This window comes from Amborella trichopoda, chromosome 8, assembly GCF_054954075.1.
Source record: "Amborella trichopoda isolate Santa Cruz 75 chromosome 8, AtrichopodaSantaCruz75HAP2 v2.0, whole genome shotgun sequence".
NCBI classification, from domain to species: domain Eukaryota; kingdom Viridiplantae; phylum Streptophyta; class Magnoliopsida; order Amborellales; family Amborellaceae; genus Amborella; species Amborella trichopoda.
In genome coordinates, this window is record NC_142343.1 from 36370650 (window position 1) to 36387629 (window position 16980).

The 16980-nt window shown below is 37.1% G+C and overlaps 2 protein-coding genes across 3 annotated transcripts; one reads left to right on the top strand and one right to left on the bottom strand.

The window, feature by feature from the left end:
* Positions 1-2627: 2627 nt before the first annotated feature.
* SYN1 (Rad21/Rec8-like family protein) lies at positions 2628-9138 on the top strand. 2 transcript variants are annotated; one of them, XM_020669016.2, is made up of 20 exons: positions 2628-2868; positions 3255-3323; positions 3439-3497; positions 3594-3638; positions 3992-4011; positions 4217-4293; positions 5405-5516; positions 5708-5768; positions 5841-5910; positions 6235-6365; positions 6510-6574; positions 6666-6845; positions 7007-7139; positions 7215-7300; positions 7379-7490; positions 7592-7673; positions 7810-7979; positions 8078-8168; positions 8550-8662; positions 8772-9138. In XM_020669016.2, the coding sequence occupies exons 1-20, from the start codon at positions 2816-2818 to the stop codon at positions 8849-8851; spliced, it is 1809 nt and encodes a 602-aa protein (XP_020524675.1). In that variant the 5' UTR covers positions 2628-2815; the 3' UTR covers positions 8852-9138. The 2 variants fall into 2 exon arrangements, with proteins under 2 accessions (XP_020524675.1, XP_020524676.1); XM_020669017.2 differs by having other exon boundaries at positions 2632-2868; positions 7397-7490.
* Positions 9139-11479: 2341 nt separating this feature from the next.
* Positions 11480-12801, bottom strand: LOC105420885 (uncharacterized). Its single transcript, XM_011626176.2, has 3 exons — positions 12509-12801; positions 12355-12414; positions 11480-12236 (listed from the first exon to the last, which is right to left on the bottom strand). The coding sequence occupies exons 1-3, from the start codon at positions 12799-12801 to the stop codon at positions 11480-11482; spliced, it is 1110 nt and encodes a 369-aa protein (XP_011624478.2).
* Between the last annotated feature and the right edge of the window lie 4179 nt (positions 12802-16980).

Below are 16980 nucleotides of genomic sequence, written 5' to 3' on the forward strand. Positions count from 1 at the left end.
CAGGCAAATGACTATATTACCGATCTATATTATGGATTAAGAAGGAAGAATCTTGGTTCTAACTTATAAACATGAACATATAAACTAGAAACAAAAAGGATCATGATCATTGTTAAAAACTTTTTCCAACTAATTAGGGTCAGTTACAGGAATCATAGTTCGTTATTATACTCTATTAAAAGCAGTGTTCGTAAAACCGAATCGGAATGGTTAACTGGACATGGGGCTTGGAGCAGTTAGAGCCAAACTAATTGGGCAGTTAACCGGACTAACCGGTCTGGTGGAATTTTTTTAAAAAAAAAAATAGGCCAAAAATCCCCCCCCCCCCCCCCCTCCACTCACACACACACACAAAAATAGATTTAATATATATTATCTTATTACGTACATTTATCTTAAGAAAACGTTTTCTGTAAATGACCAAGGTGGATCAGTAACCACTTTTCTTGAGCGTGCCATCAGATCCAAAGCTTAAAATTTCAGAGGGTTTTAGATCTTTTTGCTCAGATAGAATGATCAGTTAAGAAAGCAATAGTAAATTGAATATTTATTCTACAACAATGTAAACGAAAATAGCATCTTTTGAGGCCATAATCAGGATAGGGTGCTGCTATTGTTCTGCATTTCCATATAAGAATAGTAGAACAAATAAAATAAAAGTAATAATTTTATCAAAAAAAATTTATTAAGAAAAATAGAAAAATACTTCCCAATATTCATCAAAAAGCATAATTTTATTAAAAAATAATAATTTTATCAAAAAAATAATTTTATTAAGCAAAGTAGAAAAACATTTCCCATATTCATCAAAAGACATAATTGTATTAAAAAATGATTTTATTAAAAAACATTATTAAGCAAAATAGAAACCTACTTCCCATAATCATCAAAAAACATAATTTTACTAAGTAAAATAATCTTTTTTTAGAAAAATTGATTTATCAAAAACCCCTAAAATCGAGCAACATTTCGAACAAGAAACGATACTCAATGTTCCAATAATCGAACAAATCAACACGCATGCATTGTAAAGGCTTTGATCATCTTTCAAACGCACCAAATTTTATAAAAAAATATTTGGCATTTTGGAATCAATTGATAAAATGGCGGAAATTTCATATCTATGCAATTTTCATGACATCGTGCAACAAACAAATTCATATAAAAAAATTCACTCAATCATAAATATCTTAAAGTATTTTATTTTTAGTTTTTTTTATACAAATTGTATGAATATGAAATTTGATACGTGCTATCTTCTCATTGGGGCTCACCTATTAAAAATAATTTTTTGATAAAAATATAATGACCAAAATACCCCTTCAAACTATTAGGGGTATTTTGGTCATTTTATTTTACTGAAAATATTTATTTTTATATTTTTCGCTAGTGGGAGTTTAATAGAAGAATGGACTTCCAAAATTTGGTATCAAAATAGTTTATAGAAAAAAAATATAAATAAAATAATGTAAAGACTTGACGTTGTGATTGGGGCAATCTTAACCCTTAATTTATATAAGTTTTATATTGTAAGGGAAGCATAGAAAGCTTGCCTTTTTAAAATATACACTTTTTTCATTCTAATGAACAATCGCATGAAAGAAAAATTTGAAAACACAACTTCAAAAGTATTTTTTTAGTTCAATTAACATAGGCCATCAATTTTGATACGATGCTTAGATCTAAGCTTTAGAAGAATTTTTTCTTTTTCAAATTTTTTAGATGGTTTTATTATCATTAGATGAACAATGTTGAAGAAAAAGAAAGTGATTTTTAGTTTGTAAAGGCTAAGATCTTGAAATTCACCAAATGAATGGTCTAGATTCATTGTTGGAACGAAGTCATTTTGACCATATCTAGGGTTCATATTGAACTTTTTCTTTTTTGATATTGATTATTGAGATGAAAAGACTATGTATGCAAAATTTTGGATTGCACAAATACCACAAACAAAATTTTTTAAAAATTTGGTTGCATTAGACTATGATTCAACCGGTGCACTAGATCATTGCCCATGATTATACAAGTAAATTCCGCGGAGGGGCTGGGCTGTACAAACATGTTATGTTTCACTCGAAGCAGTATACTCCCGCGGGAGTATAATATCCGTTAGATCAAGAAACAATTGTGGGTGTAACTAGTGAAAAACCTTGGTGTAGAAACTAGCTCCAGGTGCAGGTTAGTTAGGGACGTTAGTGCCTGCGAGTTTTAGAGAGAGAAAGATAGAGAGAGAGAGAAGGGGCATGCGCTTCATTTAACTGCACGCGTGTGAATCAAGAAATCACGTGGAAGCCTAAAGCAGCAGAAGAAAGCCAGGTGACTCTCTTCCCTCTCTCTCTTGTTTCTCTCTCCTCACTCTCTTATTTCTCTCTCCTCACTCTATCTCATACGTGGAGGGCAACTAATTACACGTGGCTGGACAACAGTTTACCGGCCTCTCTCTCTTAGCAATTGAGCCGCTTCTCAAGTCTCATTGGATAGGGCAATATCTGACGTGGCTTTTGACTCTTTGTCTCTCATACGTGGCTACTAACCAAGTAGCCATTCCTATTACACGTGGCCGGACCAACATTTGCGCGCGCTCTCTCTCTCTCTCTAGAAACTAAGCGAGGGCGTACTCAAGTATCATTGGATTGGACAATATTTTCTCTCTCTCTCTCTCTAACATTCAATCGAGTCTCTCTCTACCATGTATTCACAGAAGAATAACGGGCTTTTGATCGCTTTTCCCTGCTTCCATTTCGTATAAAAGCCGATGCTCCATTTTCAAGCTTCTTCTTCTCTGGTTCAATAGAGAGTTGCAGAGTAAGGAAAGATGTTCTATTCGCACCAGCTTCTCTCTAGGAAGGTTCCTCTCGGCCAAATTTGGTTCGTCTCGTTTTCTTCTTCTTCTTCGTATCAGTAAATTTAAGTTAGTAATTTCTGGTTTTCTTCTTCTTCATAAGTCTTAACTGTAATTTAGTAATCTCTGGTTTCTTCCTTTTTCCTACTAACAATATTGCTATTTCTGATCTTCTTTGTCTTCTTCGTTGTCCTAAAAGTAATTCAGTAATTTCTGCTCTTTTTGTTCTTGAACTATAACATAGTGATTTCTGGTCTTATCCTCCTTCGTCCTAAATGTAAGATAGTGATTTACAGCTACTCTCTGAGCCTTTAGAGTTTTTATCAGTTGCCTGACTCTCTCTCCCTCTCTCTCTCTCTCTCTCTCTCTCTCTCTCTCTCTCTCTTTCTCTCTCTGAATTCTGTGATACAAGGATGGCGGCCACACTGCACACGAAATTTAACAGGAAGATACTCTACAAGATCGACATTATTCAGATCTGGTCTGCAATTTCTTCTCCCACATTCTACTATTAGACTCTCTCTCTCTCTCTATCTCTCTCTCACTCTCTCTCTCTCCATCTATCTCTCTTACGATGGTTTATGAATGCTAATCAGTGAACAGATACTGAATCCATCGGTTCCTCTGGCTTTGAGGCTCTCTGGAATACTAATGGGTGACTATTTTTAATCTTTTGCGTCCTCTGAAGAAGAAAGTGCTTGCTTCGGAAAATGTTGTTGAAAGAGATTTTAATTGAGGGATTCAATTGCAGGTGGAGTTGTGATCGTTTATGATCGGAAAGTGAAGCTTCTGCTAGGTATCTTGGCTCTCTGTGCTTTTGCGCTTCTTCATGTTTTCCCTGTTTCCAGAGAGAACGAGAGAGTAGCAGTGAGGGAAACAGAGTACAATTAACAGTCGGCGAGATATAGAGTTTCAGTGAGATAGAGAGTTCAGTTAATAATCGGCAGGAGAGACAGAAAGAGAGAGAGTAGCAGTGAAAGAAACAGAGTACAGTTAACAATCCGGAAGAGAGAGAGATAGAGAGAGAGAGAGAGAGTTGTAGTGAGAGAGAGAGAGAGAAAGAGAGTACACTTAACAATCGGAAGAGAGAGAGAGAGGGAGAGAGAGAGAGTTCCACGTGCTAACGTTTAGCTTCCCTTTCAATTGCAGATGACGTTACTCGATTTCTGGTAAAAAGGGGTTGGAAATTACAGGGGACTCTCTTCTCTTTCTATTATAAGTCCACAAAAACTCTTGCTTCTGAAAGAAGTGAAATGAGAAAAAGGCGGAAAATACTACTTTATATTATTTATGTTTTAATTTATATTTATTAATTGTCTTCAAATTTCGGAATGAAATTGAATTATTTAACGTTTATATATTTATTTTATGCAGGTTGAGATCAACACTTCATGGAAGCCTGAGGAGGTTTCAGACCCCACTCTTCTCCCACCTAGAAAGTCTCATGCCAAGTAAGTGACAGAAACTCTCACATGACAATAATACCCCCTTATTTTAGATAACTGACTAAAATACCCCAAGTCTTTCTTAACGTGAACCATGAACAGAAAATTGTGAGAGCTTGCGCATTGAGTATGGTTACCAAAGTCCCATAATTTCTTTGAATTTTGGACTGAACACATGAAAAATCCAAGAAAAAAGCAAAGAATAAAATTTTATTTTATTTTAATTAGTATAAAGGGTTTATTCTTAAACTATCACAGTCCCAATGGGCAACATGGTAATTTTAAAGCGGATAGTTTTTCCTCTTCAATTACACTAGAAGTTGGGTCTCTAGGATATTCCCCTGTTACAGAGATAACCCTCGCTTTCCTTCTAAAACAAGGGAAAATAGGGCTCTTTTCCATATGTTTTCTCATCAGAAATTCCCCAAATAAACCTTACTCTAAAGGTGCATAGGTAATCGGTAAACCATAAGGGCAGCCACCCTCCATTACTAATAACGAACTGTAGGAATTAACTTTATCCATGTCAACATGTTTTACTAGGAATTATTCTTTTGGGATTGAATACCATAAGATCATTTATCTTTGGGTCAAGGAGATCACAATTATTCTTTATCTTTGGGACAAGGAGATCACAATTGTTCTTTGCTATTAGACGTAAAATTGGATGACTTGGGGCATGTCATCAATTTTTTTTGAATTTAGAGTCTAATCACACTCTCACAAGCACCCGAGCACCCGATTGAAATCTAACATAAAAGAGTGGCTATCACTTCCTTATATCAAAAGTAAAAGGTCTCTCTGTCTACTTTCTTATTCTTAAACTTTTCTGTAGATTGTCGGGAAAGCTGGTGTAGCTTACAACGGCACAGCATTGGTAGATGATGATGCACTTTATTTCTCATTAAATCTGCAGCTTTTCTTTCTTCCTTCTTCTTTTTTTGTTATTCAGTTTTGGGTTCTTACAATTTTGGATTGAATATTTCTACACACCATTGGTATGTACTGTTTTTTGGGTAATATACTTTTCTCACTTTACATATTCAACTTTTTTATTTTATTTCTAATTGCTTAACCATCGGTATCGGCTGGTGCTTTTGGGATATGAAATATTCAGGTTTGAATCTGTGACTATTAAATATGGTGATGGTTTGGTTTCTGATATTGAGCAAATACGATTTTCACATGCACACTCAAAAACAGCATACACGCCCTTTGAAGATTTCATGGTATGTATAAAACCCGTCTCCCTCCTGCTCTCTCTCTCTTTCTCACACACACACACCCCACACATGCAGGCATTGAATTTTGCATTTTCATATGCTGATGGCACCTGGTATCAGTTTTAATAACTCAAACTCGTCTATGTAGAAAGAACATATTATGAACGTCACAACTAACTCCTATCTTATGATTACAGCCACTTGACCAACTCGAGAAGATCAACCTTGCAGATGAGGATGAACACCACCACCATCAAGGTTGAATCACTTCCTCCTCCTCTCTCTCTCTCTCTCTCAGAATTATGCTCACCAATTGAAATGTCCTTGCAGCCGATGCCTCTAATATCACTCTGCTCGATGACTTCACCTCCTTTCAGGCCACAACTGACCAGTTTGAGAGGTGAGAAAAAATGCTTTTCAACAATAAGAGTTGATTTCCTTAATTGGTGTCCATTATTCTGCAGTAAAAATTGCAATACTAGTTATTGTTCACAAATCTTGCCAATATCAATCAACCCCTCCCCTATCTGTGGAAAGAAAAAAAAAAGGATACTAGTTGTCATTCACAAATCTTACCAATATCAATCACAACCCCTATCTGTGGAAAGAAACCACAAAAAAAAGGAAATTGTTAGAATGCATTCCCCTGTGAATGCCATTTGCTTTTAATATGCCTAATATGCCTACTACATCTTATTCACAGTTTTCTTATTGTACATCACAGGTTTGATATGGACGAATGGGGGGATGGCCTATATGGTACAACCCATGATCAAACCATGCATGATCTTCACCTTGGCCCTGATCAAACCATGCATGATCTTCACCATGACCCCAACCCTGAAGAACCCCAAGGTTACAAATTCAAATACCATTAACATGACCATGACCCTCTACTATTAACATTATTGTTGTTATTAAGTAGCATATATAATTGGGTCATCGTTGCTTGCCTCTCTCTCTCTCTCTCTCTCTCTCTCTCTCTCTCTCTCTCTCCAGATGAAGCACATGCTACCCCACCTCAGCAGCAGCAACAGATGGAAGTTGAGACAGAGAGTGCTCATGTAGGGTTTAATCAAGACTGAATCACAAACACAACATCTGTAAATTGAGCCTCCATTTTGATTGTTAAGTGTTGTATGAATCTTGTAACAGGGTGAACAGGTTGTTCATGGAGTAGAACAGAGAAGACCACAGAAAAGGAAAGCAAGAGACCATAGTAAAATCATCATTGATAAGCAGATCATCATATCTGGTCAAGTCTATCAGTCTTGGCTTCAAGACACATCTGATATCCTTGATAGAAGCTCAAAGAAGAAGGCCACAACTCCATTGGTCTCTCTCTCTCTCTGTCTCTCTCTAGCTGTGTGTGTGTAGCATATGAAGTACATGAAAAGAAATGGTTATGTTCCAATGCTGTTGTGGCTTCCGTCTATGCTAGACTAGATTGGAGTTGTTGGGTACCGGTAACCTCTTTGCTTATTCAAACTTTGTAGGCAAGCAAGCCCCAGCCTTCCCAAATCATCAGCAAGACCATGGACCTCCCTTTGGTATCCCTGTTAACTGATCCTGAAGATGTTCCTGCTCTCTTAGATCTGTGGAAGGGTTGCATTCCACATCCTGTCAAAGGTTAGTCATCCTCTCTCTATCTCTCTCTCTCTCACACATTTGAATGTGTATGGATATATTCTTGATGTGAAACAGGAAGAGGTGCACCATGGCCTCAACAATCACCACATTCACCCCCACCACTTTCAGACAACATATACCCTGATTTCCAACCTAATTTTGTAAGACTTCTGAACTTAAATTACGAATACTCTCGCACTTATACCTCTTATTCTGATAAAAATTCATGTGTCCTAAAGGGTGCATATGATTTCCAGAATGAGACAGTACATTCGGCCTTAGAAAGGCAGCGTACAGTTGCAGGAATAAATCAGGGTACTGGACCAATGAGAAAAGAACTCCTTGGTTCAGGTAACATCTCTCTCATCATCCATAACTTTACCAATTAAATTCAATTTGCAAACTTTCAAGGACACTGATTCATTAGTGGAAGTGGTTGAAATAAATGACAGGACAAACAGGAACATCAATATCTGGCTCTATATCTGGGCAAGGCCCACAATATGAAGCTGAAGTACTCCCAACACAAGCCAGGTTGGTTTTAAGCATGAGAATTGATCCTGCATACTTTTAATTTCAATTATATGACATGGGATGTTTTGGCCCCCTTCCGAAAGCCATAAGTAACTCATTTCAAGAATGCAATGGTTTATTTCGACATATCCAAAAGTGACATATCCCAAAGCGAGCAACCAAATTCTCTAGTGGGCGCTGATCTTGATGTGGTGCATGAGGAGACTTCATACAATACCAGTACCCTCAAGATTGCAGAGAGCCCCAAAAACACGAGTGGACGTAAACATTTTACGGGTGCTAAAAACCCTGTAGGCATGGATGGAGGTTATTATTTTCAAAACCCACATGTTGTAATAGTCGTAACCCTCTGCTAGTGCATATTTTTAACTTGAGTTTGCCTGTCTTTTGGTTTTTCTTTGCAGAGTTTATGGTGGAAACTGCTCCTACACAACAAACACCAGTCCAACCAAACCCTACTAAATCAATTGACAGAGTTACCAGCATAATCATGAGGTGACTCAATTTTGTTTTTTCTTCTGTTTTTTGTTCAAAAATAATTTCACTGTTCCTTTTCCTTCAATCTTTTCTGCATTCTATTTGAGTGGGGCAAATCTTCCATCTATAATAGTTAAGATTCATTTTCTAGCATAAAATTTGATCTTTTTTCCTAGTAAGTTATTCTCATTTTCTTGATAATCTTTCTGCACTTTCTCTGCACTCCTTGCTGTCTTTCCTTCCTTCCTTCTCCCCTACCTCCACTCTTACTTTTGCTTCTCTTTTTCACATTCCTATCTGTCTATAATTTCAATGGGGCACATCTTCATATATTATACTGCGCATCATTTTTCTTATATAAAAGAGATCTAAGGCCTAAACTCTTTCTTCAAATATTAGGAACCTAAAGGAGCACTTTGATAAATCAAACGCTTCAGCAACGCTTACTATAAACGAGCTCACAAATGGCATGGACCGAAGAAGAGCAGCCAAGCTTTTCTACCACACTTTGGGTAATTACTCTACGAAGAATTCAGCCCTGCCCCCCACTCATTCTCCATTAACTTCGATATTTTCCCGAGTCGATAGGTGATTGATTTTTTTATGGTTACTTTAATGCAGTTATGGCATCCAACAACTTCATCAAGGTACAGCAGGCTGAGTGTTATGGAGAAATTTTCATTTCCCAGGGTAACATGTGAAAAATGAGTTAAAGAAGTGTGGGCTCAAGCCATAATCAAATCAGATAGGAAAATGATAGAAACAAACAAGTGAGGAGGTCATAATACCTCCTTTTCTCCCCTACTACTTGACCTATCTTTCCCTAATAAAGGGATTTTGGGTTCTATGGGTCATCTGTTTTCTCTTATTGTTGTAGTTCATTTGTTCAAATATTTTGGTATGAAAAGAAGGATTAAAGACTCTTCTCAATTACTGTGGAACTCATGAATTTGCAATTCCAAGTGGAAAAAATATGTTTTCTTTTTAATGGACCAAGTGGCAAGAAATTCTAATGGCAGATCAGGCATTTGCCGGTGCCAAAGTATTCATCAAGGAGAAGTTCACAAAATACTACATAGATCCCCAATCAATCAAGGGCTATGTAAAATTAGACATCTTCAAGCTCTTCGTTTCGTTTCTACTAAAATCCAACAATCTATACTTTCATGGTTGCTTTAGTCTTTGTTTCACTTGAACTGGAAAAAATGCCAACAGATTGCATTCAGCTTTTCATCTTCTCAAAATCAAACCACCTGGTAATTATCAGTCGGCAACTGCGCCCTGCTTGAAAAAATCCTACTCCAATTTTGGTTTTTCATAAAGAAGGTTGGCAATGAATCTCATTCAAAATGGAGGATGTTGATAAAAGTAAAATAGATCACACGACAATTCTGTACTTTGCTTGTGGTAAAGAGCCCTTAAGCCAACTCCGTCTTGGTAATCTTGTTAGGATTTAATAGCCATCTTAGATACGAAAATAGTAATCCCAAAAAGTTGGATCCACCACGAATGTGTACCGATATGGAAACATCATTTCCAAATAGTTGGATCCATAGGGAATGTGAAACAGTAATCCCAAAAAGTTGGATCCACCAGGAATGTGTGCTTATCTAGCTACACACAAAATAGGCAATACAATCCATAATACGAGAAATAAAGCAAAAAACATACACACCACATCAACATAAAGATTTATGTGGTTCACTTCAAAATGGTAACATCCACGACCATAGTTAACTAAGAAAGTTATATCAAATTTTAGGAACATAGCGTTACCGCTTTAAAGCTCAATAAAACCCAGCGATGCAAACCTCCGATCTCCTAACTAACACTACCCTCCAATCTCTTATCTCTATTCTACAGTTAAACCACTGACTAAGAAGAAACCATATCCACTCCACATCTAACCACTATCCAGGAAGCGACCCATATCCACTCGACAACTAAACCAACCCCACTCTCCTATCAGGCACCACCCGTCGATCTTTCATATCTATCATATAGTTAAACCACTGTCCAGGAAAAGAACATCTCCACTCCACGTGTAAACCATTGTTTAGGAAGCGACCCATATCTACCCGATAGCTAAACCATTATCTAGGAATAAAATCGACAGCTAAACCACTATCCATGAAGAGAACTTTGAAATCAATCGAGATTTTCTCTTACTAAGAGGGGAAATCACCCACCCATGCACCTTCATAATATTTCTCTCCATAGGAAACTCTCTTCTCATGCACAATGCACAAGAGACCCCATCTCTCTTTAGAGGAAGCCACATTTAGGCCCAGTTTTTCTCTAGACGAAGCCATATTTAGGCCCAGTCTCTCTCTAGATGAAGCCACATTTCCGACATGATGACTCAAATACAACACACCTATTCTTTCTTCTTTCATCCCACATATACAAGGTAAATAATCCATATTAAATAGAAAACTTTCCATGGATGATACATATATCCAAAAAACCAAAAGATAGACCAAATAGTCTTTATCCTTTTGGATTTCTATTTCCTTTAAAACCCTTATCAATATTACTCACAATCTAGCATAATATGAGATTTCTTTATTTTTAGTGATTTTGGATATCACTATAGCCAATACATCTAAGCTTTATAAAAGAAATCGAGAGTCCAAAGTTAGAGAACTTTTTTGAAATTGAAACAAAAAATCTTTGATTCCTTCCTAAAACTTCCATGTTTCTCACAAAATGATCTTATCGTATTGATCTACAAAAGTCCGAAGAAAAGTTTTTAATCAAAACAAAGCATCTCTAATGTCGATTTAGGGTATTTTCCCACCATTTTCTTGATTATCCTTCTTTTATATCTATTTTCTCCCAAGAAAACATGATTTAGCCGAAATTGTATTGTTGGATCTATATCTCCCTTCAGATGAAACTGAAAGATGAAGAATTGGTTTTTTTTTTTTTTTTGCCATTTTGAACTCAATTTTTTATACTAATTGTAATATATATCGCTTTAAACTGAATAATTTTTAGAAGTTATTTCTTTTTGGACGTGGTTAGCATGTGGCCCAGCCTGCACATGTACAAATGCGGGCTTGGCAATAAATATATATTTTAAATATAATCTGGTCCTAATTTTTAGAGAATATATAATCTTTAATATGGAGATCATGAATATAAATAAAATAAAATAAAATTTGATAACTAAAAATAATAATTATATTAAAAAAATATTTGGACCGTTAGTTACAATTGTTTTTAGATGGACCACCTTTTTTTTTTGACAAGAGTGTTGAATATTATTTAAATCATGGAGTCATTACAACCATAACAACAGAGAAATTGCAAAAAAGAAACCAACATTAGAACAAAGAAAGGGAAAGCCTTAACGAGGGAAGGGATGCCCCCTTCTTAACAAGGTCATCTGCCAAAGTATTAGCCTCTATATATATATGGTTGAAAGTAATGTTGCTGCCAGCAGATAATTCTTTAATGTGCAACCAAATATATCTTATACACCAAGGTGCAATAGATAAGCAGTTACACCAGTCCATCGCATTCTTAGAGTCCCCTTCCACAAATAGCGAGTCCCCCAAGCTCATCTCCTTCCATAGCTTGATACCTTGTAGGACCGCTGCCATTTCAATATAGTTCGCAGTAGCATCACCACACGGTCTTGCAAAACATAAAGCTAAATTCCCACTTGTGTCCCTGCATACTCCACCCACCCTAGCCCTACTTGGATTTCCTATAAAAGAGCCATCAACATTCAATTTAAAGCAACCACTCAAAGGAGGTTGCCAGCTGCTTCTTGGCCTCACCTTAATAAATCTTAATGAGATTAGTTGATCAAGATTCTCATCTACATCCATTCTTGAAGTCCCGCATCCTTTTTTAGTAATTCTAAACCAATTCCATGTATAGAGTAAGATCTTATTCTTTAAGGTTGCCAAATCCACTGCCACACTTTCAAAGGTCTTCCTATTTCTTTTAAGCCATACTCCCCATAACAATGAACCACGAAAAATATTCCAAAGAATTCCCCCAAACCCTTGGAACTCTAAAATTTTCAATTGATTCACAATATGCCAAACAGATGAAGGGAGATTCATAGAAAACCTAACTTTTTACAAAGCCCAATACCAAAGTGTAGAAGTAACCTGACAAAGTAAAAACAAGTGATCATGCGTTTCCTCATCATTTTTACAAAAAAGGCAAACATTAACCATGATCTTACCTCGTTTTCACAAATTGTCCCCTGTTAAGCATTACTTTGCGCCAAAATCCAAACAACAACCTGCACTTTATGAGGTATTTTCCAACTCCATATATGTTTTAAAAAAGGCGGATTCCATCTTACACAATCATAGAATAAAATATCATACGCTGACCTTACCGAGAAGGCACCATCAGATTCCAACTCCCATATGGCAGCATCCTCTTCAAAACTTGAGATAAAAAAATTCCCCAAGACACTTTGCAATTCCAAACACTGATCAAAGGTAGCAGCAGGTAATCTATTGTATAAGCAAGTAACATTCCATACAATGGACTGCCCACTGCCACTGCCACTACCTTCTTCATGCATAGTAGCCATATGTTGCAAACTTCTATGATAAATATCAGGGAAAAGTGCTTTCATTGGGAGGTCAGATTCCCATTTCGAGTGCCAAAACAAAGCCATATCACCTTTACCCAATGTCCATCTCAAATGGCAAAGGAAAAAAGATCGTATAGACACTATTGTCCTCCAAATGGTTGACCGTCTACCAACATGACATACTGTAACCATAGTATAACATGGATCAACTCCATATTTGGCTTTCAAGACATCAATCCCGAGATGACCATCCATATTCAACGACCGCCACCACCATTTTTGCAATTAGAGATTGATTGACAAGCTTTAATTTTCGAATCCTGAAACCCCCCTTAGCCTAGGGTGTACAAATTCTATCTCAACTAACAAGATGATATCTCTTTCGTTTCATCATCAGATCCTCACAAAAAGTCCCTCAACAACGTTTCCAATTTCTTGATGATATCTGCAAGCATGAGAAGCATTGGCAATTGATAAATAGGGAGGTTAGAAAAAAAAGACTTAATCAAAGTTACTCTTCCTCCTAAGGATAGATGTTTTGATTTCCAAATATCCAGTTTAGAACTAGCTCTCTTAATCACCAAATCCGAAACCTCCTTAGGCCACCTAGAATTTGAAAGAGGCATACCCAGATATGTAATTGGAAATGATTCAACTTTACATTGATGCAATTGTGCTACTATTTCCACCACAACTTGATCACAACAAACCCCAATAATAGATGTTTTAGTGAAATTAACTTTAAGACCCAATGCAAACTCACAACATCTCAAGAATCTCCGAATACTCAACATTTGTTGAGGGTTTGCCTCACAAAAAACCAGCCTATCATCCGCATATTGTAGATGAGAGATTGATAGACCGCTAGAGCCAACTTGAAAGTCAGAAAAAATATGACTGTCCACCACATTTTTAATCATCAAACTGAATGCTTCACGCACCAAAGTAAAGAGGAAAGGGGATAAAGGGTCCCCTTGTCTGATGCCCCTAGAAGCCTGGAAAAAACCTTTAGGACAACCATTAACCAAAACTGAGAAATGTGTCGAAGACAAGCATCCTAAAATCCACTTCCGTCATTTAACACCAAAACCCATTCGCATAAGGATTTCATCCAATACTACCCATTCTATACAGCCATATGCTTTTTTCATGTCGAGTTTAATAATAACCCTCGGTGTCCCATTTTCTGTTCTTGCATGAATGCACTCTTGGGCAATCAGAACCCCATCCATAATCATTCTACCCTTGATGAATGCCGATCGAGTGCCTGAAATAATACTAAGAAGAACCATTTTTAATCTTTCAACTAAAACTTTGGAGATGATATTATAGAGGCTAGTCAAAAGACTAATCGGTTGGATATCATTAATACTTGCAATTGAGTATTTCTTTGCGATCAAAGTAATAAAAGTTGAATTTATAGCCTCATTCAATGATCCCCTAAGCAAAAACTCATTAACCATCAACAAAACTTCATCTTTGAGCAAATCCCATAATTTATGAAAGAAAAGCAAAGGGAAACCATCCGGCCCAGAAGCTTTATCTCCAGACCATGCAAAAATAACATGTCTCAATTCATCCATATCCACCCTTCTTTCCAAAAAAATTACCTCCGCCGGTGAAAGTATTTTAAAAGGAACTCCCTCATTATCCCGAAATGAAGCTCACTAGTGAAGGCCTTTTTAAAATGGTTAACAAATTCATTCTCCCATGCTACATGATCATTATTATCTTACCACTAAATTCAATGCCAGAAATATCATTCTGTCTACGCCTTGCATTGGCAATAGAGTGAAAGAATTTAGTGTTAAGATCCCCCTCTTTCAACCACTTGACTCTCGATCTTTGTTTCCAATATATCTCATCCATTCTCATCAAATTATGCAAGTTACTAACCAAATTCACCCTTTCTATAGCCAAAGCATTTGTAATCACTCCATTATTCAAAGAAGAAATATCTATATTTTGAATACGATTAGCAGTTTCATATATCCTATTCGTTATACAAAAATTCTTTTCTTTTTTCCACTGAAGTAACTTATGCTTGACAATAATCAACTTCTTAAACAGTCTAAAGCTAGCCTAGCCCATAACAATATTATTTATCCAAGCATTTCTAACAATATCACGCACTTCATAATCTTCCAACCATACCACATCCATTCTAAAAGGCCTATGTCCCAAAACAAGTTTTCAGTCTAGATAAGAATAGCTGTATGGTCCAATGAAAATATCCTCAAAGCATTAACCTGGCCAATGGGAATTGGGATTCCCAAGCCCCATTAATCAAGAATCTATCCAACTTACTCATGATCAAATTATTCACTGAATTATTTGTCCAAGTAAAAATAGTCCCATTCAATGGAAGATCCATCAGCAAATTATGATGAATCAAATTATTGAACAACCACATATAAGAATTGAGAGGAGTATTAGAACTAATTTTATCTGGCCATCGAATGAAATTGAAACCCCCCCCCCCCCCCCCCCCCCCCCCCCCCCAAACAAATAGGAAGATCATAGCTCGAGATAATGTTAGTCAAAGCATCAAGAAAACTAGATTTAATAGAGACATCAATCGGACCATAAACATTAATAACCAACCATCCGAAATCCCCAAAAGGGTCTTCCAAAATAGCACCCACAAAAAATTCTCCCTTAATAATATCCAAAACTGTAAATGCAGAACCATCCCCAATAAGCCATAACCCCCCCGAGGATCCAACCGCATCTACCCCATCAAAACCCGAGGCACTCCGCCCCCACACAGAATGCACATACCTGAGATTTGGACTTGGGAGCTTGGTTTCTTGAAGCATTAAGATATCAGGCTTCACCTTTCTCACCAACAATTACACTTCCCTCTTTCTGCGCTCAATCCCTAGCCCCCGTACGTTCTAGCTAATTATCTTCATTAGCACCAAAATTTTGCCCAATCCTAGCGATTGGTGGACCATCGGTAGAATCAATACTTTTACTCTCACTTAAGGAAAAAAACATGGACGGTTCACGAACAACCACCCCCTCATCATGAGTTTTTGGTTTTGATTTTGCAGCAATTCTTGCAGAGTGCCTAGTAGTCTGCAATGCGATCTTTCCTTTCGTCTTCCCAACCTACGTATCCACAGAAACGTCCCTACCCATTGAAATCAGACTTTGCTGAGACTCTAGATCATCTAACACTTCCTTCTTCAACTTTTCTCTCATCTCTTCCAGAACCTCATGTGTGGCCGAGCGAAAATCAACTCCCATAACTAAGAACATCGTCATATGGTTCTTCTCTGAATATGATAACTGCACTTCATTGTCCTTCCCATTACCAATAACACCATTAGCAAAAGTTCCGGCCACCTGCTCACCTCTTCCATTAACACACAACTGACCACCAACACCAATATCAACATTATTCAACACACTAACATCTTCTGGTATATTCCCCTCACCTCCTACCTCCATCTGAGGAGAAAATTCTAAAACATTGGCAGCATAACCCTCTAATGCCCCTTGTTCAAGCTCCTCCGGTTGCACCACATTCAAAGGTGGCACAAACGTAATTCCCTCTCCAAACCAGGCGTCAAATTGCTCACCAAAAGATAATGTACCCGACTCAGATTGTGGAAGTATAACTTGATGATTTTTCCCAATGTCATCCGCTACAACAATTGGTAGCCCTTGTTCTTCAGGTGGAGACCTTGGCTAGACCGGGACCACCTTTTTATGTGCAGCCTTCTTAAAAGACAACCATTTTTCCGCCATATCAAACCTCAAAGAGGAAAATATCTTATCCGAGAGACATAAGATTAGCCAAAGCAAGAATGACCTTTTCCTTACTTATGGGTTGCAACAATTCACCGCCTTCCTTTCTAAAATCGTCTTTACTGAGGCAGTATTTTTGCAGATAATATTTGCAATCACAGCATTAGAGGCAGGCGACTCCTTCTCCAACACAAAATTAGCACTGCTGCTTAAAGGCTCCACATCTTTGGTCCCTGAGCAATGACCTTTCCAAGGCTCCCTATTTCCTTCCACATGTATGAGCTCCTCAATCTTCTCTTCATTCAAAGAATCACGTCTCCTTCTCTTAATTTCTGCAATATTATCATAGCCCCCAACAAATTGAGAATCCTCACTAAAATCCAAAAATGTTTGCTACCATCCAAAATAGAGATCGCTTTTTTTCCCTTATCGTGAATAGAAGTATCCATATTTCCTACGAACGCCACCTCAAACTTCTTGTTCTTAAGTAGCCATACTTGCTTCTTG

Bases quoted from the DNA above. Each gene is read 5' to 3' on its own strand.
- SYN1 (XM_020669016.2), top strand. From the start codon at position 2,816: ATGTTCTATTCGCACCAGCTTCTCTCTAGGAAGGTTCCTCTCGGCCAA. The intron at 4,294-5,404 runs GTAAGTGACAGA...TGAAATATTCAG, and splicing joins CCTAGAAAGTCTCATGCCAA to GTTTGAATCTGTGACTATTA. The intron at 7,140-7,214 runs GTTAGTCATCCT...GATGTGAAACAG, and splicing joins CATTCCACATCCTGTCAAAG to GAAGAGGTGCACCATGGCCT.
- LOC105420885 (XM_011626176.2), bottom strand. From the start codon at position 12,801: ATGGCTTTGTTTTGGCACTCGAAATGGGAATCTGACCTCCCAATGAAA. The intron at 12,415-12,508 runs GTCAGCGTATGA...CATAAAGTGCAG, and splicing joins GATGGTGCCTTCTCGGTAAG to GTTGTTGTTTGGATTTTGGC. The intron at 12,237-12,354 runs GTAAGATCATGG...GTAAAAAGTTAG, and splicing joins GGACAATTTGTGAAAACGAG to GTTTTCTATGAATCTCCCTT.